The 27,438-nt window shown below is 63.5% G+C and overlaps 4 protein-coding genes across 4 annotated transcripts; 2 read left to right on the top strand and 2 right to left on the bottom strand.

The window, feature by feature from the left end:
- The first annotated feature begins 3,397 nt into the window (after positions 1-3,397).
- On the top strand, positions 3,398-4,802 carry PPDPF (pancreatic progenitor cell differentiation and proliferation factor). Its single transcript, XM_060119836.1, has 5 exons — positions 3,398-3,532; positions 3,957-4,037; positions 4,257-4,334; positions 4,422-4,518; positions 4,592-4,802. The coding sequence occupies exons 2-5, from the start codon at positions 3,983-3,985 to the stop codon at positions 4,707-4,709; spliced, it is 348 nt and encodes a 115-aa protein (XP_059975819.1). The 5' UTR covers positions 3,398-3,532; positions 3,957-3,982; the 3' UTR covers positions 4,710-4,802.
- Positions 4,803-6,502: 1,700 nt separating this feature from the next.
- PTK6 (protein tyrosine kinase 6) lies at positions 6,503-13,399 on the bottom strand. Its single transcript, XM_060119835.1, is given in 10 exon segments — positions 6,503-6,683; positions 6,917-7,089; positions 8,214-8,395; positions 9,655-9,816; positions 10,411-10,486; positions 10,488-10,541; positions 10,543-10,566; positions 11,099-11,259; positions 11,547-11,668; positions 13,200-13,399. Coding segments are annotated over 10 exon segments (1,335 nt in total).
- Positions 13,400-18,762: 5,363 nt separating this feature from the next.
- On the top strand, positions 18,763-21,328 carry FNDC11 (fibronectin type III domain containing 11). The gene is given in 3 exon segments (XM_060119819.1): positions 18,763-18,853; positions 20,333-20,352; positions 20,354-21,328. Coding segments are annotated over 3 exon segments (1,086 nt in total).
- Positions 21,329-21,393: 65 nt separating this feature from the next.
- Positions 21,394-22,594, bottom strand: HELZ2 (helicase with zinc finger 2). The gene is given in 6 exon segments (XM_060077787.1): positions 21,394-21,518; positions 21,606-21,762; positions 21,894-21,987; positions 21,989-22,107; positions 22,187-22,321; positions 22,472-22,594. Coding segments are annotated over 6 exon segments (753 nt in total).
- Positions 22,595-27,438: the final 4,844 nt, after the last annotated feature.

Below are 27,438 nucleotides of genomic sequence, written 5' to 3'. Positions count from 1 at the left end.
AGTGCACCAGGGCTCTCTCCAGCCCCAGGGCCTTTGCACCTCTCTGAACTAGTGCTGAGATAGCACGTTCTGAGCCTCTGGGGACTGAGCCTGGAGAGGGCAGGGGCTCCTGTTCACCGCCCCTGGCACACCTGGCCTTGCACTGCCTGCGTCACGGCGGGTTACCCATGGCTCTGGATGGCTGGAAGCCACAGCAGCAAGGCCGGCACCAGCCTCCCTCCCCGAGCCCCTCCCAGCAGAAGCCCTGGTGGCCCTCCTGCCCCTAAGCTGACCCTGTTCTCTAGAGCAGCCCCCAAGTCTCAGCTCTCTCTGCTCAGACTCCGCCATGGGATGGCTCTACCCCAGGGGTTCCAACCCATCTGGCCTCCCACTTCTCACACGGCTGCTCCCCCCTCCCCCGGGAGTACTCGGCGTGCCTCCTGGGCCCCCGGAATGGCACCAACCCTCATTCCCCCAGCTGTGTCCCCTCCTGAGTGACCACCAGGCCCACGATTTGGACAGGGCACCTCGCCAAACCTTACCCACCTCCTGACCATATGAGCGGTCCATGGCCCTGGGTAGGCCCCTCATGCTGGCCTCCCCAGCTTCGGGCCCTGGCACCCCAGTCCTGTTGGAGGCATGCATGAGGGGCACCCCACGAGATGCCCACACACTCAGCCGCCGACCACAGGGACACGGGAGTTCACAGAAGGGGCAGAGAGCCCTGTGGCTGAGGGTCCTTCAGAGCAAGACAAGCCTGGGTCTTGCCGGAACATTCCATCCTCCTGGTGTCAACTGCACTGACCAACCTGCTCTGTCAGTGACCCCTCAGGCCTGGCTGCCTCTCCCACTACAGGTCCTGCCACTGGCCCCCACCCCGTCCAAGGCCAGCAGCCCCCCTGCTCTTGCCCGGCAGCTCTGAGCGCCGGGCCCCTCCCCAGCTCCTCTTCAGCTGAAGCCTGACAACCCCTCTCCTGTCCCCCCTCACCGAGTGGGGACCCTCCTTCTGGGCTGGCCCCTCTGCTGGAAGGGGCGCCTACCTGACTCACCACCACTCCCTGTGCCCGGCCGAGCTGTTTGCACACAGTAGGTGCTCAGCCAACCCGAGCACTGGGTGAACAGAACAGCACACGGTCCAGTCAGGGCCCCCGTCTCACTCAGAGACCCCTTTCAGCGCCCCTGCCTGGCTCCTGTGTCCCTACCACAAACCCACGAAGGCGGTGCCCTTGTCCTCAGTTTCCCCAGCACGCGGCCAGAGCTGGCACCCGCCACCTTCGCAAACCACACAACACCCAACCCAATCATGCTTCAAGCTCACCGGAGGCTGCCCCTCACTTGGGAACGGCCCTGACGCTGCCAGCTTCCAATCGGTGGTGTGTCTCAGGGGAGGGCAGGAGGGGTAGACACGTGCAACCGGGCAAGTAGGTGGGCTGGGGTGAGGGCGCTCTGTTGCCCATCCCAGGCAAACATGTGGTCAGGGGCTGGCAGCAGAGCTGAGACCAGAGGGGAGAGGCTGCCCCGCACAGTGGGTGGCTCCATGAGGCCCTGAGCAGAGCTGATGACCAGAGCCCACATGGACCCAAATGGCCAATAACCCAGCAACAGGGCCCTGGCACATTTGATCCACGACCAGGCTCAGGGTTTGGTGAGCATGGATGGAGTGGGGGATGGCAAATGGCCCTTAAGAATTAAATTTGATTTGCAGTAAAGTCACCATCCAGAATTAACGCCCTGGAGGAGGGCAGGAAGACGGCCAGGCCGTGCCTGTGGTGACCCTGGGAAGCAAAGGTCTCTGGCTGTGAAGGGAGGTTGGGGTGAGGGCTTGGGGGACCACGCGGCTCTCCTTCAGGGTCTTGTCTCACGGGTATGAGCAATCCAGCTGACCCTCTCTGTGAACCACGGTTATCTTGGAAGCCCACGAAAGATGCGGCTGGATGGGTGGCAGGGAGAGACGCTGGAACCGTCCTTTTCCCAGTGACCAGAAGGGGCCCAGTCCATGGGGACACCAGGAAGAGACGGGGGAGGCCGAGAAGGAAAGAGAGTCACCTGGGCCAGGTAGCTGCACCCCCTCCAGGGTCCCCTGGCCACACTGTGACCCAAGCCAGGTCGCAGTTAGGAGGTCAGCAGCTTTGACCCCCACCCAGCTCAGTAAAGGGTCACATCCAGGGGCAGCAAGGCCGCTCCCCTCCTGGGGCCTCAGTTTCTCCGTCTCCTGAGTGAGAAGTGGTACTGAGGTTCAGGAATCCTGGAGGGGTCCTTGAGGGGGTGTGAGGATATGGAGGGCCCAGCCCAGGGGGTTATGGGATCTTCCTGATGGCCCTCCACCGAAGCCGCCACAGATCTCCTGAGACGCCCCCCCACCAGCCACCAGGGGCGAGACTGCCCAGCCAGGGCCTAGTGCCAAAGAGCCATGGAGAGGACAGGGGGACTTCCCCTCCCTACAGAGGGAGGCTGGGGGTCGGGGGGAAGGCAGATTTCCACATTGGAAAGGAAGTCCTCCTCCCGGTTGAAAAACCAGGGTGTGTCAGGGCCCAGGCACTGCAGGGAACATTCTGGGGGATCTTTACCCCACCCACTGACACGAGCTCCCCCTCTGCCCGCCCTCCTTTCCTCTCTCCCTCCTCCCCCACCCACGCCTTGCAAGCCGCTGGATGCAAGCTGGAACGGGGAGGGGGACATGGGTAGGCTCCCCAGCTTCCCACCTGCAATGAAGTCCCTGAAGGGCTGGAAAGCTAGAGGCACACAGCTCGTTCTGGGTACCACCCAGGCCAACAGCTGAGAGAGGGCGCCCGCTGGCGGGGGCCCACGTCTGGTTGAGCAGATGTCCCCCAAGTATGGGTGAGAGTGGGGAGTGCCCCATCCTGAGCACAGAAGGCCAGAGCAGAGGGGCACTGCAAGGGCTGGGCCTGCGGGGCTCAGCCCAGGGCTGGGGGCAGCAGCAGAAACAGATCGGAAGTGCAGGGGCTACCGTCCGGCACCCCCGCCGCCTCCACGGAGCTGGAAAGGTGGAGACAGGCTGGACCAACAGCGGGCGTGGGTCCAAAAGGATGGCCAGGGCCCGGGAAGGTGGGACGAGAGGTGGGAGACAGGCCCTGCTCTAGGACTGGGGCAGAGGTTATTTAACCACCCCAAGCCCAGGCCAGGCCGGGATAGGCTGCCCGGGGAAGCCCAGGTCAGACGGACGCTGCCGGGCTGGACTTCCTCCAAGGGCGGCCAGCTAGGGCCAGGCCACGGGGGCGGGGCCGGGAGGGGCGGGGCCAGGCTGAGCTTGGGGCGGGGCCTAATAGGCCTCGCAGGGGTCCTGGGCGGGACTGGAGCCTAGCAGGGGCGGGGCCTCGCCGGGGCTGGGGCGGGGCCGGGATCGGGGCGGAGCTCGCAGGGCGCGGGGCGGTGCTGCCATATAAGGGGGGCGCGTCCGCGCGTGCGCGCCCCGCGCGTCTAGGTCGTGGAGCCGTCGGCTGTTGCCTCCTTCGCAGATGGGCTCAGTGGCCTAGCGCCCAGGTCCCCGCCGTCCGTGATTGAGCGCCGAGGCCCGCGAGGGGTTGCCGCCGAGGTGAGGGCCCGGGCGGCGCGTGGGTGGGGTCTAGCGGCCCGAATGGGAGCGACGGCTGGCGGGGCGGACCGCTCGGCGTCCGGGAGGACCGAAGGGCGCGGGTGGGGAGGGGGCGGCGGGCAGGGCCCGGGGCGCGGAGCTGGGAGCGCGCAGGCTGCAGGCAGGGCTGCTTTCCGGAGCCCCAGGCCGGCGGCCCCGCGCACAAAGCGCCTTTGTTGTCCCGCGCGGCCTGTTCGGGCTGGTTAGAGCCGCCCGCGCGGAGAGGGCGGTCCCGGAGTTCCGGAGCCCCGCCTCGGCTCGGTAAACAAACCCGGCCTCCGCCCCTCCCGAGAGCCCACGCGGCTGACCCTGGGGTCCGGGTGGGGAGTGCCCTTCGCGAGAGGCATCGGTGACTGAAGGGGCTCCCCGACCCCCGCGTGCGCAGGTTTCCACCAGCCCACAAGCAAGAGCATGGCAGCCATCCCCTCCAGCGGCTCGCTCGTGGCCACCCACGACTACTACCGGCGTAAGTAAGCCCCTTGCCCGCCCCCCCACCAAGTCTGACCCGGGCTCCCCCGCCCAGCTTGTGGTGTCAGCTCCAGTTCCTTGAGAATCCGTACCCGAGCGGGGAGTGAGCGGCTAAGGACCCCTGGCACCGGCCCTGTGCTGCAGGCAAAGCCCGCTCTTGGTCCGGTGGGCTGGGGGCTCAGTGCCCTGTGGAGCTGACCTGGCCTCTTCTCTCCAGGCCGCCTGGGCTCCACTTCCAGTAACAGCTCCTGCGGAAGTGCCGAGTACCCTGGGGAAGGCATCCCCCGCCACCCCGGTGAGCGCAGATCCACCCCTGGCTGTCCCCAGGGACTGACTGGAGGGAGTGGGCAGCAGCACCCTGACCTCACTTTGCTTCTCTCAGGTCTCCCCAGAGCTGACCCGGGACACTGGTGGGCTAGCTTCTTTTTCGGGAAGTCCACTCTCCCATTCATGGCCACAGTGTTGGAGTCCCCAGAGCAGTGAGTCCACCTTCCTGGGGGCCAGTGGGGGCGGGCAGTTGGTAGCAGCCTCTGACCACGTGCTCTCCTCCAGCTCAGAACCAGCCCAGGCCTCCACCGGCATGATCACCTGTGACCTGGCTCGGGAAGCCGTGGGGAAGCAGCAGCCTGGCGGCCAGCCTGGCCAAACCAACTACAGGCCCCCGTCCTGAGCGGCCACCACCAGCTGCCGGGCTTCCTCCCAAGGCGCTAGGCTCATCAGAGCCCCCCCTCCTTCCCCTCCCTGAGAGTGAGCAGGCTGCAGCCAACAGAAGCAGTTGGGTTTTTAATATCAAAACAGCAAAACACCAAAAAGCAAGTTGAGAGAACTCCACTCTTTACTATCCAAGCCACATGAGAGCCTTCCCGGCACCCTCTGACCTGTGCCTTGCACCGAGTGGAAAATAAACTCCAAGCAGCCAGCAGCCACATGGTGTGTGTGTGAGCTCCATGCCACCCCCACCCCCATGGGAGAAGTCACCAACCCCTCAAACTTCTCACTTCCTGGGCGATGGGGAGCTGGCCCTGCTCCCTGGGCCTTCCTGGGGTCCCTCCCTAGGGGGCCACCTCTGAGATCTGACTCAGGTTCACGTGCGCAGACAGCTCCGGTGAGTGTGGAGCCTTGTATCTGAGAAGAGGTGGGGTGCCTTGCTATTCTGGGGAGCCGGGGAGAGCAGGCAGTCCCAGGGCAGCCACTGAGGTCAGGGTCCTCTGAGTGAGCCCGCCTCGGCCCCTGCTGCCACGGCAGGAGACAGGGTCTCTGGCTTGGGTCCGGAGCCCTCGAAAGACCTCGAGGAGGCCGTCCTCAGCCTGGTGTGGAGCAGCTCACACGCCCTGCTCTCTCCCACGTGCCTTCCAGTAAGGGCGGCGTCTCCTGTAGCCTCTTGTAGGGCACACTCTGGGCAGGGCCCCCGGCAGCCAAAACTTCCAGGGTGAGGGGAAGGGGGTGTGGGAGGCTCTAGTGGGCCCCCACCCGGGGCAGCCCAGCTTTGGGCAGAGTCCTACTCGGGAGCTCTGTGTGTGGCTGGGGAGTGGTCTCATCCTCTGCCTGCCTCCTGGGGGCAGGCGTGGGGGGTAGGCTGGTGGCGTCCACATGCCTCAGTGGCCGGCAGAGACTGGCCGGGGCCTGGGGGTCAGGAGAGGGCAGTTCAGTGAGGGGGCGGACAGAGGGTGTGAGGGCGGTGGCTTAGAGGGGTGGCCTCCACTGGTTAGCGGGCTGGGCTCAGCTGGCCACCCCACCCCAGCTCCGCTCTAAATTACGGGAGTCCATCCCAAGGCATTTGGGTGGCTCGTGGCCCCCAAAGGCTGCACCTTCTGTCCTGCCTGCCCTCAATGTGTCCAGGCACGGTTAGCCTGACCCCCACCCAGTCCTTTCGGTCACAGTGTCCAGACGTGGCCCCCAGACCCCCCGGTGGCAGCTGCCGTTTGCTGAGGCAGCTGGATAGGAACAGCGGCTGACCCCAGGGAGCAGGCGTCAGTGCCCCTGTTTCCACAGAGGACTGGGGGGTCCACGCCCCCTTATATCCAGGTCTCAGGCAAGGCCAGAGGGCAAAGGGAGTGCAGCCAAAGCCTAGGTCCCCACCACGCACGGCCAGGGAGGCTCAGCCCTGATCCTGACAGCTGGTGGGCTTTGGGTCAGGACCAGGGACAGGTCCACTCCCTTAGGAAAGAGGGGTGACCTGGCTCCTGGAGCCCCAGGGCAGGTGTTGGCTGTGGAGGTCCCAGCACTTTCCAGGAGCTGGTGTCAGGCGAAGAGGCAGTCCCAGCTCCTGGCTGCACCGGGCAACAGGCGGGCCCAGGGCTGCCCGAGCCCCTTCTCGGGAGTGTCCGGCTGGTTCTGGGGGCTGTGGGCACCTTCAGCAAATCCTCAGTAAATCTGGGCCAGCACACTCCCATGATCCGAGGTGGCTCAGGCCCCTCACGAGGGCTGGCCTGGCCTTCAGGCAGTGGCAAGGAGGCAGCCGACTCAGAGCAGGTTCTCGTACCTTCTGAGGCTGGAGAGCTTTTCCCGCAGCCCTTTGAAGCGGGGCCTCTGCTCGGGGTCCCTGTGCCAGCACGAGAGCATCAGCTTGTGTGTGGTGGGCGGGCACTTCAGGGGGCAGGGCATGCGGTAGCCCGCCTCTACCCTCAGGAAGGTATGGACATGCCTGTGGCGGGCAGGACAAGAGGGGCTGTGGAGGCAGGGAGGCCAGTGCCATCCCCCCTCCCCCAGGAAGCCTTGGGCTGTGCCCTCGCCCTCTGCTTCCCTGGCACTCACTTCTAACTCCCTCCCTCTGGACGGTGACGCCTGGAAGGCATCAGGCACCCAGTGAATGGTGCAGGGGCCGTGTCCAGGTGACGGCCCCCTCCCGCCCTGCCCGCAGTCGGCAACACTGGGCGCCCAGTACCTGGATAGGGCATCTGACCCCTGCTGAAAATCTCACGGAGGAGAACCCCGAAGGACCAGATGTCAGATTTGATGGAGTAATGCCCTCGGGAGAGTGCCTCAGGGGCGGTCCACTTGTAAAGGATGCTGTGGTCATGGGAGAGGTAGACGTTTTGCAATCAGACACGCTGGGGGCGGGCCTGGGGGCCGCCTGCACCCTCCCTCCCCGCAGCGTGGACAGGTTCGGGGAGCCCGGTGCTTGGTGGGCAACTGCGGTCGGGACCCACACTGTGTCAGGGCTTCCTGGGACCCGTGCTGCCCAAGCTGAGTAGGCAGAACCCGCCCCAAATGCCAACAGGCCCCGCCCCAGAGGACCATAGTCGCAAAACCCAGCAGAGAGCTTCCCAGGACAAGGGGCAGAGTTTCTCCAGAAGTGAGCTGCAAGGAGACACCGGGAGGGGTGGTGGGTTAGCAGCCAGGCTGGCGTGATGCTGGGGTCCGCTCGAGGAGCACACTGGCATGGCTGACACTTAGCTCTGGGGCATCAAGATTAAAGGAACCCCTCAATTTCTCAGTGTGTGACTGGGAGTCCCGGAGGTGCTGGTATCACCTGCCTGCTGGGCCACGCTGAGCACGGAAGCAGGACACTGGCCAAGGGCGAGTGAGGGTTGGGCCTGCTCGCCCCCCTGGCCCTGCCGCCTGCGCGCCCTGCCCTGCTTTGCTGCCCACCCACTCAGCAGGGACTTCCCTGCCCCCGGCCTCTGGGCGCCCGAGCTGGCCCCATTTAGCTGTCCTCCTGGACTCATCCAAGTGCCTGCACTGCCCTCCCAGGAGCCTCCTGATCCCATTAAGACCCAGCTCCGGGGGCTTCCCTGGTGGCACAGTGGTTATGAATCCATCCGCCAACGCAGGGGACACAGGTTCGATCCCTGGTCCGGGAAGATCCCACATGCCGCGGAGCAACTAAGCCCGTGCGCCGCAACTACTGAGCCTGCGCTCTAGAGCCCGTGAGCCACAACTACTGAGCCCACGTGCCACAACTACTGAAGCCTGCACGCCTAGAGCCTGTGCTCCACAAGAGAAGCCACCGCAATGAGAAGCCCGCACACCACAACGAAGAGTAGCCCCCGCTCGCCCAAACTAGAGGAAGCTCGCGTGCAGCAACAAAGACCCAACGCAGCCAAAAATAAAATAATTTTTTAAAAAAAGACCCAGCTCGGGCTCCACAGCCCACATCTCACCTGAGGGCGGGAGGCCCACGGGAACCTCCAGCTCCCTGCACCCTCTGCTCTCCGCCCTCCCCTGGCCCTACCTTGATGAGCCTGGCCAGCCCGAAGTCCCCGATTTTGCAGATGTTGTTTTCCCCCACGAGGATGTTCCTGGCGGCCAGGTCCCCGTGGATGTAATTCTGCGATTCCAGGTAGCACATGCCCTCGGCCACCTGTGCTGCAATGCCCACCAGTTCCGAGGTGGGCAGGGTTTTCTCATCGGAGTCTGCAGAGGCCAGGGGAGGCCAGGGTGAGTGGGGCCAGCCAGGGCCAAGTCCTCTCTGCAGACTCCTGCGCTCAGGATTGGGGCTGGGACAAAGGGCAGATGGCCTGATTTAAAATTGGAACTGTGGACCCACTGCAGCCCTTGTGGAGGGCTATTAGGTATCAGAGCTACCACAGTCTATACATACCCTTTGGAATTTCCTTCTGGGCATCCACACTGAAGCAATAGGAACTCAAAGACTTACGTACAAAGATGTTCCTCACAGCATTATTTACACAGTTAAAAACCTCAAAAGGTTTCAACAACAGGCGCCTGTGTGGACGTGGCACATCCACGTGGTGGTGCACAGACCGTCAGGATTTCATTTCTGATGAACAATTAGTGATACAGGAAACTGCAGTGATCAAGTGAAAAGCACTGCAAATGTTGCCGTATTAAAATATACCCCCCGGGGTGAGATGAGGAGGGTGGGAGGGAGACGCAAGGAGGAGGAGATATGGGGATATATGTATGCATATGGCTGATTCACTTTGTTATACAGCAGAAACTAACACAGCACTCTAAAGCAATTATACTCCAATTATACTTCAGTAAATTATACTCCAATTATTTATTTGTTTAAAATAAATAAAATATACCCCCAGATACACACATATGCATACTGGATGTCATTTATCCTGCGGTGCACATTTCTTCCCATTTCAGCGTCTCTGAAATTGGGCTGCATCTGCATACAATGGCGCCTCCACGAATTGGCTGCGATTGTCTGGTTTGGGTGTTAAATGAAACAATGGGGCTTGTTATAGATGATGAGGTCTGTGCATCAACGAGATACGTGGTGTGTGAGCGTGCGTGTGCGAGTGTGGGTGTGTAAGCAGACAAACACCCGGAGGAGGGACAGCGCCTTCTAGGAAGAGAGAACAGCAGTGAGAAGCAGGCCTGTGTGTGCCACAAGTGGGAGGGGTGGGCAGCCACGCCAAGCGTTTGATTTAAATGGCCTCAGTTCACCGTAAGTGCAGGAATGATGAGTGGCTTTTCTTGTCTTTGTTCTTATCTGTATTTTGTCAAATTCCTGCAATGAACGGATGGTACATTTATCACAAGATATTTTAAATCCTTTCTTAAAACTGAAAAGGCAATCCCAGGCTGTCTGGTGAATGGTATGCGGGGGCGGGGGGCGGGTTTTCTTTTTCTTTCTGTGCCTGTTTCCTGTTCCCTCCAGCGGGCACGAATCATTCTGGTCCCCCCACCCCGCTCACCCCGCAGCAGCTCCAGCAGGCTCCCCTTGGGCAGGAGCTCTGTGATGATGTACACAGGGTCCCCCACGGACGCCACAGCGTACAGTGCCAGGACGTGCCTGTGCCGCAGCTTCTTCATGGCCTGGATCTCCGACTGGAACGTGCGCTGACGCAGAAGGTCAGCTGTCGGGGCAGGGGGGCGGCCTTGCTGGGTGCAGCCCTCGAAGGAGCTGAGCCCCTGTCCCACCCCACCCCACACAGCAGCGGCTCAGGAAATGTGGGCGCCCTCCCCGACGCCCCAGCTCCCAAGCCAGGATGCCAGGGCAGACACAGCCTGGTCCCCGACGTTCACACAAGGGTCCCCAGGGACCACAGACACCCCCATGTGGTTTACGCCTGCCCAAGACAGATGTGGAGCTGGAACACCCCCTCCCAAGTGTGTTCCCTTGCACCCCTGGGCCCCTGGTTCCTGAAGTGGGCGATCCCAACCTCTGGTGGGTCCCAAGAAGATTTTAGATGAACCTTTTCAGATTTCTAGTGATCTACTTATTTTAATGGATTTCCTTCCATTTATATTAAGAATTTAAAATTCCCTTTTAAGATAAATGCATTTAGGTAACAGCATGAAAGGAGAATGCCACCCGGACCCTGCGGTAGGTGCCACAGGTGATCCAAGTTAGGGTGGTGAGTGGTTGGCAGGGCGTCAGGGCCCAGGGCTGGTGGGCTGCCCCACCCCCGTGAGTAAAGCCAGAAGTCCCTGGCCTGGAGCCCGCTCACCTCGGACGATCACCTTGATGGCCACTCGGACCTTGTCCTTCCAGAGCCCTTCGAAGACCTCCCCAAAGTAGCCAGAAGCCCAGCTTCCTGCAGAGCGTGAACTCTTCCCGCAGCCTCTCCCAGTCGTCACAAGTGGGGCAGGGGCTCTGGCTCATGCTGCAGGGACACGGGGCGGGGGCACCCGTCCTCGGGAAGTCAGCCCCTGGTCTATCCTCAAATGTAGGGCCACGTCCTGCTTGGGAGGGTCCCAGTGTCCGGCATGTGGCCAGGCTCTCCCAGGGGCTGCCCCAAGCCTGGCTGACCCCTGCCGTGTCCTGCAAACAAACGCCACCCCGCCTCCCCCACACCTGCTCTGGGCCAGTGACACTGGCCTCAGTGCCACTCACACAAAACTCCTGTCTGGCTGCTCGCCGGGGCACGTGGCCCAAGCTCCCAGCAGCCCAGAGAGACTCAGGACGTAGCAGGAGCACAGCTGACCTCTAGCTGGCCCAAGAATGAGAGTGACTGGGCAAAGGAGGACACGTCCCCTGCCCACCGTCCCCCCGTGCCCGGCTCTGTACAACCACGGTTCCCACGTAGCCAGAGTCCCTGGGCTGAGTGTCCCTAGGGGTCCCCCAGCCAGTCATGGAGTAGGACCCACACCCACCTCCACCCGAGGTCGTGTCACTGTAGGGGGCAGGGGGCCTACCTTTCGGCGGGGCGAGGTCAGCCACAGGCCATGGGACAGGCTCTGGGCCTCGTGGTGGTCCACGAGCTCAGGCAGGCCAGGGAAGGACACAGCCTCTTTGAGGTGCAACTGGCCGTCCTGCCACCAGATCCTGTAATGGCAAACGGTCTGCTGGTCCCGCACTGGACGGAGGGGACGCTCATGCACAGGCGCTAAGAGGGGCCCACTGGCAGGGGTTCCCCCAATGCGGAAAGGAGAGAACCGGCCAGACCCCAGGGAAGGCACCCAGGCCACGGGGCCTGCACCCACTGAGGGTCAGAGCTCCCAGAGCAGGGCCTGGACGTCACAGCACAGTGGAGGGGACAGGCCAGAGGGGCCGGGCTCTGCACACACCAAGGGTTTAGGGACGGGAGCCCCAAAGTCAGGCCCAGGTGGGGCTGCGGAGCGAGCAGGGGCGGGAAGCGGGTACCCGAGAGGACGCAGTTGGCGCCCGGCTTCTCGCTGACCCGCATCAGGAAGGCCCCCAGCTCAGTGCCCGCAGCCTGCAGTCGGTGCAGGGCTTCCGAGTGAGAGATCCGGCCAAAGAACCACCTGCGGGGCGGGGGGACCCTGAGCGGCACGGCCCCTGCCTGTGCCCCCCACCGAGTCCCAGCCCACACCTGATCCTGCACCTGCCCCCAACCCCGGCCCACAGCCGCCCGCTGACACCCACTGACCCAAAGGCCCCTTCTTTGCCCATCACCGACCCCAAATGTCCCAAGTGGCCAGTTCTGGACCCCAGGAAAGACCCTGGTGACCCAGAAGTGGAGAAGGCCCCTCCCACTACCCTTCCCGGACTGTCTCCCGTCTGTGGGGACAGAGTCCCCCACCCTGTGGGTACAGCAGCCCCCCACCAGCCTCGGAGGTGGCTCTGTGGCCATGCTCTTGGACCACATCGTTCTGTGACTCTGTGGCCACCTTGTGCACCCGGGCCACAGGCACGCCATGCTGTAGCACCGTGGGACCTGGGGACGCACACGCACCCACACATGTCCACAGGCATTCTCACACCCCAGCTCCCAGCGCCAGGGCAGGGCTGGGCCTGCGGAGTTTCCCAGGGGACCTCTGCTGCCAGCCACCCCGCCCTTGCACCCTCGGCTCCCTCAGGCCCCGTTGGAACATGGGTCCCTGCACGGAAGACCACTGCCCAGCACTGAGCCCTGTGGGGTCTGCGGGCCACCCCAACCAATCCAGCACCTCTGGAATCTCTCCCATTTGCCCCACCCCCTGCCCACCACCCGGCCTCCTTCCACTTCTCGAATGTGCTGGGTTCCCAGGGCCCGGGGCCTCTGCACTGGCAGTGCCGGCCCCTGCCTTATCACTGTCGGGAGCCCTGCCTGAGATGGTCCTGTCTGCGCCGTGCTTATATGTCTCCCCCTAGGAGGGGCGACCCTGCCCGTGTCGGCTCCGGCACACAGCAGGTGCTCAATCAGTGGCGTGCACAGGCACACGGGGGGGCCGTGGGAATCCCTCTGCCGGACCCCCCCCCCCCGTCCAGAGCTCAGGGAACCACCTGGGGTCGTGTGGACACACGCACGCCGGGCTGCGCCTGTGGCCCAAGCTTGCTGGGCCGCCCTCAGGCCCACGGTTGTCTCTGGGAGCCACCTTGCCAGCGATGGGCAGCTGTGCTGGTACGGGCAACAGGTCTGTGGCCCACACCCGGGCGGGCCTGTCGCAGTGGCCTTCCCGCTCCCTCTGACTAGGCCAACAGGCTGCTTTCCGGTGTTTGGAAGGTGAGCGAAGCTTCACTCCCCAAAACCCCCGGGCTCTGCCTTGGACTCACTGTCATCTCGCTGCTCTTCTCTGGGTCCCGGCACGGAGGAGGGGCCGGAGCCTCTGCAGCCCCCATCCCCAGATATCACACAGCAGAAGCCCGGCCAGGGATCCCAAGGCCAGGATGGTAGGCCCAGCCCCACTGGGGGGGCAGGGAGATGGAGCCACGGGCCACTCCTTGGCAGCCCAGGGTCCCTGCCCGCACCCAGAGCCCAGCCACAGCGGTGCAGAGCTCTGTCCTGATAGACGCCCTGCAGGGCCCAGGGACGGGCAACTTGGAGTGACCCACAAGGGCCGTGGGGAGACTCACGGCTCCAACCCCACCGTCTCCTTCTCGGCCAGGGCCCTGCCCACCCCGTCCAGCAGCACGGTCCACCGCCACTCCTCCTCCTTTCTGGCCACGTGGAAGAGGTCCCCTGCCCGGAAGCTCAGCTCCTCGGCTGTGTGGGCCTCGAAGTCCCAGAGGCCCACATACTTGGGGCCCAGGGGAGCCTGGCCCGGGGACCCCATGGCCAGGGCAGTGGCAGAGCTGGGCCGCCTGGCCTCACCGCCTCTGCTCCAGCGGGGAGCAGCATGTGGGCAGGGCTGACCCTCACAGGCCGTCCCCGCCCCACTGAGCCGCCGCTCAGTTCCGTGTGACAAGGCAGCCGGGCCAGCCACACCTGTGCCACCAGAGATGCCCCTCCCAGGCCTCCCCAAGCACCCTAGGCTCTACACCAAGGGCCACCTGTCTTCCCACCCCCTGGGCCAGGTCAGTCTGGGCGCTGCTGTTACCCACCCGCTGGGGGAAACCTGCCCAAGCGGCCACTCAGATGCCCCTGCCCACATGGTCAGACCTAAGTGCCAGGAGGGTGGGGTCATCAATCAGACGGGGGCGCTCAGCCAGGGGGCGTGGGACTCAGAGCTGGAGGGTAAAGGGCAAGGCACACCCTCCCCAGCCTCCCAGGGCTGCTGGGACTGAGCCGGGACTCAGGGACGGCCGGGGGGGCTGCCTCTCTGCCCGCCCCCAAAGGAGCTCCCCCAAGGCCCAGGTGCCTCCTCCCAGCGGGAAGCTGGGGTGCCAGGGACTATGCCCCCTACAGAAGGGCTGTGAGGAGGATGACCAGGGGAAATCGCACACTAACCCTACGTGTTGGCGCTTCCCCTTTTATTGAGAAGAGATTATGGCACCACCTGCCTCACTTTGAGATCAGCAACAGGTATTTAACAAGCTCGTGAGCATGCGGGGCAGCCCGCTGGCCACGGAGGGGCGGGGCCCGGAGGGGAGGGGCGGAGCCGCTCAGCATCCTCAGGCTCCCTCACCCTGCACGCCCACCCCTCTCCGCCGGCCAGGACGGCCAGAACGCTCCGGGCCCCTCGGGCCTTGGGCTCCACCCGTGAGCCGTTTCCGGGGGGCCTCGGGGAGACGTGCCAGGTCCTGCCTGAACCACACGGGGAAGCGGGAGGGATCCGAGGCTGAGGTCTGGGCCCCTCCCAGGGCACCAGCATCAAACCTGTTCAGCTTGTGCTGATGACACGCCCCAGGGGTGTGCCAGTGACCCCCACGCACACCTGGCTCTCCTGTCACCCCGTCCAGCACGCCCCTCCCCTCGCAGGACGCCTGCCAGCTCTGCCCCCCACACACCCCAGTCCCAGGACACAGAGTGAGCCCTTCAGTGTGTTCGGAGCCCCGAACCCCACACTGCTGCTTGGTCCGGGAACCGCCCAGCACCGGGGGAGCCCAGCTCCAGCCCTCACCCTCGGGCCCCTCAGCTCTCCCAAGACAGGATAGAGGAGGGTCAGGGGCTGTAGCCCAAGTCAGAGCTGAGGCCTGGCTGCCCGGAGTCCCAAAAGGCTCAGGCGAAACCCCCCTGCCCCCTCCCCACATCTGCCTGGGTCAAGGGGACGGTGTCCAAGGCTCTGACCGACAACCAGGGTGGCTGGGGCCTTCCTGAAGTGGCCTGTCCTCACCTCCTCCCTCTGGGCTGCCTCTGTCACCCCCCGCCGCCAATTTCTCCAACCCTACAGATTCTGTTCTCTGAGCAGCCCCGGCGGGGGGGTCACTCATCTGCACCTGAGGGTCCCAGCTTCCCCACCCGGTGCCAGCCCCCGGGTGGGACCTGTGGTCATGGTGAGGACTAACTGGCCGCTGCAAGGCAGCAGAGCTGACCCTCCAGGGACTGAGGAGCTGGGGCGGCCGTGCACGCCTCAGCTGGACAGCAGTGAGCCTCTCTGTGGGGGTTGAGGGGTCTCCCCGGCCCGCCGGCCTGGGGACAGGAGCCAGGTAGCTGGGGCTGAGGACACCACGAATGTGGCAGCCCTTGCATCTCAGCGCAGACACACAGTCATTAGTTCTTCCTCCCAGCAGCCCCGCCCCTCCCCCAGGACCCTGCCCGCCGCCTCCAGGAGCTGCTCTCAGGGTCCGTCCTCCACCTGGAGGGACCGTAGGCCCCTACCCATCAGAACGGTCGGCTGTGGGGTGGTGGCCTGGAGTCCTCTCAGAAGGCACCTTCCTGTGAATCAGGCTTTTCGCCCAGATGCAAATCCCCCAGGAGACTGTGGGGACGCTGAGGGGCCCCCAGGATGCTGGAGGTGGCCTGAGTGAAGCTGAGACCTGCTGCTGGTCGGCAGAGACTGAGCTTGGTGCAAGACCAGGGGCCCGCGTCAGGGCAGCTGAGCCTAGCTTTGCTAGCCCTGTTCACCAACCAGCTTCTGGCCTGTTCTCAGCCAGCATATCACCTCTTGGTGCTGGGGCTGGGAAGAGGCATCTCTGATCCGAGGGTTCCCCAGCTGGCGCCCCCTCCATCTAGAAGTCAGGGATGGGACTTCCCTGGAGGCGCAGTGGTTAAGAATACGTCTGCCAATGCAGGGGACACGGGTTCGAGCCCTGGTTTGGGAAGATCCCACATGCCGCGGAGCAGCTAAGCCCGTGAGCCACAACTACTGAGCCTGTGCTCTAGAGCCCACAGGCCACAACTACTGAGCCCACGAGCCACAACAACTGAAGCCCACGAGCCACAACTACTGAAGCCTGTGCGCCTAGAGCCCGTGCTCCGCAACAAGAGAAGGCACCAAAATGAGAAGCCCACACACCGCAACGAAGAGTAGCCCCTGCTCGCTGCAACTAGAGAAAGCCAGCGTGCAGCAACAAAGACCCAATGCAGCCAAAAATAGATAAATAAAATAAATAAATAGAAGCCAGGGGTTACAGTGGCCAAGACGTTCAGGAGAAAGACAGGTAAGGACCACACCCAGAGTGTGGATCAAATGTTTGAGGCCCATGTACTGTGTCCATAGCCACATGGCAGGGCCCTGCTCAGCGCTGGCACACAGCTGTGCCGGGAGGCTACCCTGTCCTGCGTACCCTGAGCCCGCGCCAAAAGGTCACCTCCTCTGGAAGAGTGCCCAGCCTCTGCTTCCCCCCATGATCACAGACTGGCATGCAAATAGACAAGTGTCTGTGCCAGCCTCTCCCCACCTGTAGACTGCCCCACTCAGGGCAATGGGTGGCTCCCCCACCTTATCCACCGCCCAAATGAGCCTCTTTGGGAGCAGTCCCAAAGGCCAGGGCCATGTCTGCCCCACACCTGGCCCAGAGCAGGGGGGAGGGGGCCAGGTGAGTGAGGACAGGTGAGAAGGGTGGGTGAAGACATCTCTGTGACCCAGCTTATCACCCCTTCCACCCCCGGGTCACCACCTCACCCCCTCATAGCACAAGCTCACTCCTGTCCTCACCGTCTCACTCAGAACTGCATCCCAGTCCCCAGTCCACTGCCCTCCAAGAAATGACCCCGTCAGCAAAGATTGCTGGATGCCAGGCCTGAATCCCTGGGTGTGAGCAGGAGGGCCTGGCGAGTGTGGCATGCGCACACACCATCCAGCCAGCTCGCGGCTCAGCTTAACCACGCCTGCCAGAGTCACTGCCAGTTTCCCTCCTAGCGGAATCAGGTGCCCAGGCACACCATCCCTGCACCACACCTTTCTGCTTGCTTACCACTGTGAGGCGGGGCCTGGAGGAGTCATGCTGGACGTGCAGTCCCCAGACTCTATCCTGGCTTACTCCTGTCTCCCCAGAAGGGGCGGTACGCACGGTTGGTCCCAGAGCGTCTCAGGGGCGGCGTTGGCCACGTAGGTGATGGGCACGAGACCCGTGCAGGGCCAGCCCGCGAGCCTGCGGGCGAGGATGTAGCCGCCCTCCTCCCTGAGGGCGTGCAGCCTCTCCCCGCGGCTGACACTCAGCTCCTCCGCGCTCCGCGCCGTGAAGTCAGCGCCCTGAAGAGCTGCGCGGGGGCCGGGGGGTTGCAGGGCTCCGCGGTGGGGGGCTCCGCTGCCGCGGGTTCCGGCTCCACGTCGGCGTCGGAGTCCGGGTTCGGGAACCGCGGCGCGCCCGCCGGCCAGATCTTGTCCCACAAGAAGGACAGGAAGGTCAGCTGCTTCCTGAGGAAGGGCTCCACGCCCGGCGGTGCGCCAGGCCCTGCAGGGGACGGAGAGGGTGCAGCAGCGGGGCTCGGGGACCCCGACGGGGAGAAACTGGAGGGGCGGCGCGACGGTGAGCGCTGGAGCCTCGCTGCGCGGCGCCCCTGCTGGCGCAGGGTGGACGGGTAAGAGTCGCTCCAGAGGCCCCCGCCCGCTCCCTGCGGTGCTCACATCGGCGCAGGGTGGCCCTCCAGCCCCGGCCACACGACGGCCGCCGCTCTCCTCGACCTCTAGGGTGTCTCGCGGACAGGACTGGTTCCCCAACAGCTCCGAGCCGCGTGCGTCTGGCGCGGGATCGGTCCCAGGACGGCGTCGGGGCGGGGCCTGGAAGAGGGTTTCCCGAAACCTGCGTCTGGGTGGGGCTATGGGGTGGGGTCTAGGTGGGTGGGGCTGTGGTGGGTGGGGTCTCGTGGGCTGTAGACGGGGACGCGGGGAGGTCCCTGTGGGGAAGGAGACGTCTGCGTCTTGACTGTCAAGGTCACGCTCGTGGTGTGATCTTGTAGGGCAGCTCCGCTAGGTGTTCCCCTTGGGGGAAATGGGCAAAGGGTGCTTGGGATCTCTGTGTCATTTCTTACAACTGCAGGTGAATCCACAATTATCTCAAAACTGAAAGTTTAATTTTAAAAATTTAGCTGAGGAACAAGAAATAGAAAAAAAAATAAAAGATGGGGCCAGAGATGGCAGAGGTCCAGGACATGCCTGACCCAGAGCAGGAGGGGAGACTGCTCTGCCGTCCACCCTCTCTGTGGGTGGGCCGCAGGGCTGCGGGCGGCTTCCTCTCACCACTTTCCAGGTGCCGGCCTCCCCCTCAACCTTCAGAGAGCACCCCCTTTCCAAATAATCCAACTCTTGCGTTTCAGACCCCTAAATAACGACATAACAACAGCTACAACTTACAGAGTTAGCGCCCAGGGCACCCACGCACTCCCTCCCAGGCCTGGACCCAGAGGACAGGCTGATGGGCGCTTAGCCCGGCAAAGCCTGCTCCCAAGAGTGAGGCTACCGGGAGTGGTGGGCGTGCCCTGGGAGGCACCTGCCACGGAACAGAATGGGAGGGGAGCTCAGGGGCAGACACCCTGTCCTGCAAGGGTCCCCACCAGTGACCTGCAAGGGGGTGGAGGCAAGTGGCGTCCCTCGGCTTGAGGAGGCATCCCGGCCGGGGCTCGGGCCGTGACACCCCAGGTTCCCAAGGAAGGGAGCGAAGCCTCTGGACGATCTGTCTGAGCTGAAACCTGGGGGCGGGCCCGGGGCTGAGACTCGTTGGTTCCTTCAGTCGGGTCCTGGGGCGGGGAGCGAGCCCCTCGCGACCTGCCTGCAGCCCCTCAGGTCGAGGTCGCCCGACCCCCACGCCCTGGGCTCTCCGCCCACCCCGCCCCCCAGCCCCGGGGGGCGGGACGTCACAAAGGCCCGCGGTCCCCATGGCAACCCGCGGAACGCCGCGGCGCAAGGCTGGGCACCCCGGCTCGGCGCACAGTCGGCAGCCCTGCTCCGCCCACTGCAGGACGAAGGGCAAGTGGGCGCGGGGAGGCGGGCTGGGGGGATGGAGGACTAGGGTGGTGTGGCGGAGGTGGGCAGGCGGGCGCGGGCGGCGGTCGGTTGGGGGGAAGTGGGCCTGGGGCCGGGGGGGTGGTGTAGGGGGTTTTGGAGGCGAGGAGGGTGTAGGTCTCGGGGAGGAGGGCCAGGACAGGAGGCTTCTTTGGAGGAGTTCACCAGCAGCCCCTCTGCCTTTTCCACCTGAGAGACGGTGGGCATCTGGAAATACCTCGGACCCGGACCCGTAGCCAGGTCTGGAGCTAGAGTTCTCTCCAGAGGCAGCTTGAATCTGCCCCAGGCTCCGGCCACCGCCCAGATACCCTGTCTGCAGTGTCCAGGAGCAGGGTCTGCAGCCTCTGCCCCAGGAAGGTCAAGGCCTGGCATCGGGGGAGGGAGACCAACTTGGGGCCCAGCCTCACTGCCCCTTAGCAGAGAAGCCTTGGGCGAGTCACTCAGCCTCTCAACTCCCGTTTGGAATTCATCCAACCCCTGACGCCCCTGAGTCTGTCTCACTGCCCTTGGGGGTGGCTGGGACCTGGGACAGCAGCCGGGGATGCTGGTCCCTCCTGCAAGGAGCCCCAGCCTTGTGGTCAGGGCCTGCCAGCCTGGGAGCACAGCTCTGCCCAGCTGTGGGGTGCACTGGCCCCTCCCACAGACACTCAGAGCTGGGAACCCAGGTTGGAGAGGGGTGCAGATGGACACTCAGGCTCTGGGGTCTACGGTGGGCTAGAAGCCTGGATTGAGAGCAAGCTACGAACTGTTCTAGCTTCAGGCACCCCATCTGAGAGGCAGAGTAACCATTCAGGGGCTTTACTCATGGACTCAGTGAGCTCATGGAGGTCCTGAGGCCCCAGGACACAGCAGGGCTCGGTAACAAGGAACTGGCATGTTTCCTTCTCAGAGCTGAGGCCGGCAGCCACCCTACCTCCTGGGCTAGGCCCCGGTCATCTGCTCTGCACCTGTAGTGGGGCGTGGAAGGTGTGCAGGACAGTGGTGTCCCCAGCTGGGGTCTGGTGCTGCTCAGACAGGATCACACTGAATCCTGTCAACAGCTCCAGGGAGCAGCGTGACCCCCTTTCAGACACGGCCGCAAAGCTGGGCAGTGGCTGGGCTTTCCGCACGGGCCATCCCGGCCCAGAGCCCCCGTCTCAGCCCTGCCCTGTGTCATCACAAACGACCATCAGTAGAGTGTCGTGCTGGCCCCCGCGGTGTTCGCTTTTATCTAGATCTGCAGCCTGCTCACCTGGCCCTCCAAGCAGCCCCTTTCCAGAGAGACGAGCCCTCCCCACAGAGTCCTCCCCGCACCCCCCACAGCAGGCTAGAGGGCCCAGCATGGGGGCCAGTGGGCCTGAAGTCACCCCCACACAAACACTGCCCCGAGTGAGCCTCTGGGTGGGCGGCAGAGGCCAGTCTGACCGTCCCGCTCATACCCTGCCCTCCACCTGCTGCTCCCAGACCATGAACTTGCAGGTGACTGGCCTGGACCCGGACAGAATGAAGCTGGACAGCCCTCAGTGCTTCCCGGACCAGGAGGAGGCGGAGAAGGCCAAGGATCGGCAGCTGCTGGAGCCTGAGACTTGGCGGACCCACGTGGAGCGCCGCAACGCTCTGCGCAAGTTCCTGACCTCGGACCTGAGCCCCCATCTGCTCAAGCGCCACCACGCCCATGTGGAGCTCCTCAAGAAGAGCTCCTACTACGTCAAGATCCTCCCCAAGCACCTGGGGCTGGGCAACCGGAACCGGCAGGTGCTGTCCACCATGTTCCAGTTCATCGAGCCCCTGAAGTTCCAGCGCATGAAGAAGGTGGGCGCGGACCAGGCCAAGATCCAGCTCCTGCTGCTCGGGGAGCTGCTGGGGCAGCTGGGCCACAGCTACTCTGAGCTGGACGCCCTGCTTGAGTCACCGGACCCTCGGCCCTTCCTGGCGGAATGGGGGCTCGTGGAGCAGCAGCTGGCAGACCTGTCGGCCGTCATGGACAGCTTCCTGGCCACGATGGTGCCAGGGCGCCTGCACATGAAACACCACCTGGTGTCTGACATCAAGGCCACCAAGATCCCCCACATCCAGCTCATGCTGAGCACCAAGATGCCCGTCATATTTGACCGCCAGGAGTCGGTGGCCCACCACGACTGGGTCAGCCTGCGCTGGTATGTCACCCTCCAGCCGGCCGTGCCAGAGCAGTTTGAGCTGCACTACGAGCTGCTGGACCCACAGACACAGCAGGAGTGCAGGCAGTGTGGCATCATCACCGTGGCCGCCTGCGCCTTTGACGTCCGAAACCTGCTGCCCAACCGCTCCTACAAGTTCACTATCAAGAGGGTGGAGGGCAACATGCTGGTGTACGAGCCCTGGCTGGACAGCCTCACCCTGCAGACCAGGCCTAGGCCCCCTGAAGGGCCCGCCCCCCGTAGGCTGGGCAAGCTAGGCCCGGCCCTGACCACACCTTCCTAGAAATGATTTTTTAGTACTTATCCACTAATAAAGGGGAGTATAAACACACATAGACAATTGTCATCTTACCGATGACACAGAGCGCCACCTGGGCCCGGGTGAGGTTCATCTGTCCTCGTTGGCCGCGGGTCCTGGCCGCTCTCCAGGCAGGCGCAGACGGTGCTCACCAGGGTGCCGCGCCACTCGCTCCCTGGTGGGGGCTGGGGGGCGTGGTGAGGCCCCTGCCGCCCACCCACCTGACCCGCCACCCCCAGGCCCCTGCTGCCGCCAGCCTCACCCCGTCTCTGGGTGACGGAGCACACGGTCACGCCGGTGACACCAGCTTCCTCAAGTCTCTTTCTGATCTCCAACACCTGGGCATGGTAGGGCTCGAGGACGGCGATGTCCCCAGGGTCCACTGTCCCTCTCAGGGTCAGCTGTTTGGTGATGCAGACCTGAGGGACCAGGCGGTGCGGGTGAAGCCAGCCCTGGTGCCTGTCACGCCCTGGGCTCCTTCGACGCCTCTACGTCTCCCCCCAGGGAGCCACCCGGGTGCAAAGGGGACCAGGGAAGGTCCGGCTGCCACCACCACTGCTGCCTGCTCTTTGCTGGCCTTGGAACCCTCGCCCCCTTGGTCCATCAACACCAGCAGGCTGTCCTCGGGGCTCTGCACATCGCCAGAGGTGACAGAGCTCCTCGCTCAAGTGGCCCAGGATGCTGGGCGGCTGCCTCAGGCCCTGCCACGGCTTTAACCTCTTTTTGTAGAACTCCACAGCAGGGAAAGCACAGACGCCCTCGTGCTGTAAGGCAAGTACCTGAGCCAGGGTCAGGGCCCGGCTGGCCGTCGCCCACGCCGGGGCCAAGGGTCCAGCTGCTCACCATGCAGTACTGCGTGTCCAGTGGGAGGGCGTCCCTGAGGAACCTCTTGAACAGAGACCCGTCCAGGCCCAGGTTTTGCAGCTGCTCATTCTTGACCACAGGCTGCAGCGGCTTGTGGTCCCCAAGAAGAACCACCTGGAGGGACAGGCACGCATGGTCCTGACCCCCCATGGCCATCACCGCCCCACCATGAAGCTGCCCTCCACGTGGTCCCTGCACCCCGGGCGGGAGGCCACACCCGGTGACATCTGCCCAAGCACCGAGCTCACTGCTCGCCTCACTTACTTTAGCCTGTGAGAAGCTCACCAGCAGGATGAGGGTCTTGGGCTCAGTGGCCGTGCCCGCCTCGTCCACGAGCATCTGCCAGACGTCCAGGTCCTTGAGGCCGGCGGAGGCTGCACGCGACATGGGGCACGTGGCCCGAGAAGCAGGCCCCTGGCCGATCTACGTGCTCCAGGCAAAGGCTGAGGCCAGGCGCCGTGGTCCACAGCTGCAGGGCCCGCGCCAGGAGCCCACGCTGCAGGGCGGCGCTGAGCCGCGCCTGCAGCGTATCCCCGTTGCCCGCTCCTTCTGGCGCGGCTCCCAGGCTCCCGAGGCTGGGGCTCCTTCTGGCGCGGCTGCTCCTTCGCTAGCTTCCAAGGCAGCATCCACGGGACGGTGCTGCGTGGGGCCCTCAGGGTGACCAGCCTGGCCCCTCCTTCTCTGCACCAGACACCCCCCAGAATCGCCCCGCGGGGCAGCCTAATCACAGCCTCAGGAGAGGCTACTGCAGAGCCCAGACCCCCGCTGACCCGCCCCCGGCTGTGCTGACCCCTCACCTCAGAGTGGACAGTGAAGGTCCAGGCGTGCTGAGTTTGCTTCTCCTGGGCCTGATGCGCCAGGGGCTGGTTGCAGTGCATAGATACGCCTTCAGCAGTCTCAGCCAGCTGCACAGGGAAGCCTGGCCCCAGCCCTGCCCCCAGCCACTCTCTCAGCCTCCACTTACCACCAGGACCTCACTGCGGCTCTGCTGGTATTCGGCCAGCTGCCGGGCCTGGTAAGGCACCAGCCCCTCCCACCAGGCTGTGTGCTCCCTCAGCGCCACGGTCCCGGTGCGCTGGGTCCGCTCCTGCAGCTCCTGCTCTGAATGCGCCTTGGTGCACACGTCCCCGACCTCACAGAGGTTGGGCCTGGGGGGCGAGGGAGGGGGGCAAGAATAAATTCCGCAAGACGGCGCCTGGCACAGGCGGCTTCCCTACACCTCCCTTCCCCACCCCTCAGAGGCTGGGGAGGTGCTGGCCACACAGAGGGGACAGGGAACCCTGGTTCAAGCTGACGGTGGGCGCATTCCACCGCCCCATCCTCACCTCAGGCAGAGCTCCAGCGTGGAAAGCCCAGCAGGCAGGCTGCGGCGCTTCCAGGGCACTGTCAGGTCTAAGGGCAGCATCTGTGTATGCTCCATGGCGGAGGGCGCTGGAAGCAGGGAGAGCAGAGCTGGAGGAAGCGGCCCCCAACTCCGCGCGGATGGCTTGGGCCAGGCGCACAGCTCACCCCGGGTCCCGCTGCCCCGCACCCGGGTCTTCAGGGCGCTGGTTGTGGTGGCACCGGCAGCCGAGCCCCGGCTGTAGGAGCGGCAGACCTGGCCGCGTGAGCCGCGGGATGGTGGGCGGGCGGTCTGCCTCATGCCGCACCCTGCTCCCAGGCGGCTGGCTTCAGGCGGGCCAGCGGGATCTCTTGGGGCAGCTGTGCTCCAGCCTGCTCAGGAGGTAAGTCTTTTCCATCAAGCCACTGGGTGCAGCGGAAGCAGCCCAGACACAGGTCCACCCGGGCGCGCAGGCCGGCCAGAGGTAGCTCCTCGGCGGCTTTGCGACCCTGGCAGTGCCATCTCTGATGCTGGCCTGGCTCTGTGGGGCGGTATCTGAGGCTCAGCTGGTCCTCTGGGCTGTTCACCTGCGATGAGAAATCTGGGACATGAGGACCGAGGGGCCATGCACACCGGGCAGAGGCTCGGACACACTCTGCCTCTCCCACAGGCAAGGGGACTGACGGTGACACAAAGATGTTTTATTTATTTATTTTTATTTTATTTTTTTTTATTAGTTTCTGCTTTATAACAAAGTGAATCCGTCATACATATACAAAAGATGATGTTTTAAAAGGAAATGGAGCGTCAGCCCTGCGTCAGAGAACCCACCGCTCCAAAGGGAAAACTTGAGTCCACCTCCAGCAGGGGACCAGCGGTGCGAGCCCAGCCCGGGTTGATGGCCATAAACAGGGGCGGTTGGAGCCGGTTCAGGACCAGAGTCCAGAGATCGCTGACTCTCCCCTGAGCGATTGTGCCCCCAGCTGACTCAAACGTCTGAGTGTGGAAATTACCTCATGCCCCCCACTCCACTGCCCCCTCCCCCAGTCCCAGGGCCGCCCCCAGACCACAGCGGCCTCTCCGCCCCTGGGGTCGCCCCGCGATCCCTCTGCTGGTCCACGTGGGAGAGCCCCTGGGCCTCTGAGCAGAATTCCAGTCAGGGCCCGCCAGGGTCGCCGGAGGGCAGGGAGAGTGTGACCCTGGGCAGTTTGCTGAAAGGGCTGCAGGTTTGCGGGGAGAGAAACCCAGAAAAACAGAGCATGTGGAAGGGTGCTCCCAGCAGAGCTGGTGGGCGGCCCCCGCCCAGGAAGGGGCCCTTTCCTCAACGGCACCAGCCAGCCTGGGTGGGAGGGGACCTGCCCTCTAACCCGGGGAGACTCTGAGGTTATATCTACCCCCCTTAAATCCACCAAAGATGTCTGGCCTGTGCCAGGCATCACCCATCATTACTTGCCGTGACCTCATCCAGCCTCACCTCCTAGATTGTAGAGCTGCCTGGACAAGGGGAGGGCCGGCCGTGTAACCAGCAGATACGGGGACGTGTCAGGGACCCCGTGCTCCTCCTGGCTCTCCTGGAAGACACCGGAGTCACAGACGCATCTCCCAGCTCCACCACAGAGACCCCCAGACTGTGCCATGACCGTTTTAAGCCACCACCTTTTGGGGTGATGTCTTGCACAGCAACAGATGACTGATATACCGACACCCACCCTCCCACAGAAAGCCCATCCACGTCCACCCATGTGGGTGTCCTGTTGGGAGGGGCGGCAATGGAAGATTCCCATTAAGTCAGGAAGTTGGCTGAGCGCCATGAACTGTCACGTCAGGAGCCTCAACGTATACAAACATCCAGCTACAGGAGAACATTCCAAAAATCACAGCCGAAACAGAAGACCTGTGGATGAGCCTAACAACAAATATGCAAGAGAACTGAAGAGCTCCCGAGAGCCGCAATAGAGCACCTCTGACGATGGGATGGATAAGGAGACGCAGTCAGTCCTTCCTAAATGGATCTAAGAGTTCAATGCAATTCCAGTAAAAATGCGAAGACGAATTAGAGGGCAGGTAAGCTGATTTTTTTTTTAATTTTTATCTTTTTAGCATTAATTTATTTATTTGGCTGCTCTGGGTCTTAGTTGCGGCATGCATGAGGGATCCAGTTCCCTGACCAGGGGTTGAACCCGGGCCCCCTGCACTGGGAGCTCGGAGTCTTACCCACAGGACCACCAGGGAAGTCCCTGATAAGCTGATTTTAAAGTTCATTTGGAAAAGCACAACATAAACGAGCAAGAATAGGCAGGAAAATTATTACAAAGACGAGAACTAGGAAATTGAAGGAGAGAGAACACTCCCAAATTCAGCATTATCCTGATACCAAAGCCAGTTAAGGACACCACAGGAAAAGAAAATTACAGACCAATAATACCCCTGATGAATATAGATGCAAAAATTCTCAACAAAATATTAGCAAACTGAATTCAACAGCACATTTAAAATGCTGGGCTTATAGAAGGGCTATACCACAGCATAACAAAGGCCATATGTGACAAACCCACACTTAACTCGATGGTCAAAAGTGAAAAGCCTTTCCTTTTAAGATCAGGAACAAGAGAGGGATGCCCACACTCGCCGTTTCATTCATTCATTCATTCATTCATTCATTCATTTATGGCTGTATTTGGTCTTCGTTGCTGTGCGCAGGCTTTCTCTAGTGGTGGCGAGCAGGGGCTACTCCTAGTTGTGGTGCGCAGGCTTCTCATTGCAGTGGCTTCTCTTGTTGCAGAGCACAGGCTCTAGGCACGTGGGCTTCAGGAGCTGCAGCACACAGGCTCAGTAGTTGTGGCTCGCGGGCTCTAGGGCGCAGGCTCAGTAGTTGTGGCACACGAGCTTAGTTGCTCCGCAGCATGTGGGATCTTCCTGGACCAGGGCTCGAACCCGTGTCCCCTCTCCGCACTTGGTCTCTCCTGCCTGCCCAGGCGCTGACACTGCCCAGGGCCCCTCAGTGCGCTCTGCCCCTGGAGTGGCTATGCCCTGTTCACGGCCCTGGACACCTTCCACTCCCGACATGTCCCCTTGGGTGGTTCTCAGGCCACAGGAGCCAGGCTCAGAGGAGTCAGTGGGGTCCTGGGCAGGCCCCACAGCTGAGAACACGGGAGCAGCCAGTGGGAGTGGGCGGAGGTGGGCGGTCGCCCGCCTGGGCTGCAGAGCTTCCCCAAACACCTCGGCCACGGACACGGGCGAGGAGGACCCTGCGGCGTGGCCAGGGGCTTTCCTCCTGAGGAGTGGCGATGGGGGATGGTGGTCACGTGACCCCTAGAAAGGGCTGCGTGGAGATGCAAGAGACCGAAGACACAGAGGGACCCACAGCCTCTGCAAGGACCAGCCTAGGCGGTCAGCTCAGTCAGCAACTGCAGCTTCCGATCAGGACCAACCAGAGAGCCAATGTGTCCCCCAAACTGGTCGTGAAGGATGCCCCCTGCCAGCCCCCTCCAGCGAACAACACCGGCTTCCCTACCCCCACAGGCCTCCCCAGCGGCAGCACCGCCCCGAGGCGAGCCCCCTGCCCGTTCTCTGGCAGGGCTTGACGGCGATGACCCTGGGGCAGAGAATGGGTGCTGGGGACGACGGGCAGGAAGACCCCAGCCCTGGACGCTGGCAGGAGCCTCCGACCCGCACGTCCAGGGAGCCCCATTCCCACACCGGCCCTGCACCCGCTCCGGACAAGCGGCTCAACCTCTACCACGTGGAGGGGTCATCAGGCCATGGCCCATCAGCGCGGCAGCCCACGTTTGATTCCAGGACCCAGAGGCCTCACCGCTGCCCGTGAGCAGTTAAGCCCGACCACCCTCACGTGTGAGAACACAGAGCACAGCCCACTGGCCGTGGTCTGCTGGTCGTGGTGACTCCAGGC

The sequence above is a fragment of the Mesoplodon densirostris genome, chromosome 16, assembly GCF_025265405.1.
Source record: "Mesoplodon densirostris isolate mMesDen1 chromosome 16, mMesDen1 primary haplotype, whole genome shotgun sequence".
NCBI lineage: Eukaryota > Metazoa > Chordata > Mammalia > Artiodactyla > Ziphiidae > Mesoplodon > Mesoplodon densirostris.
Note: the sequence above shows the minus strand (reverse complement) of the source record. Positions and strands in the feature narration are given on the sequence as shown.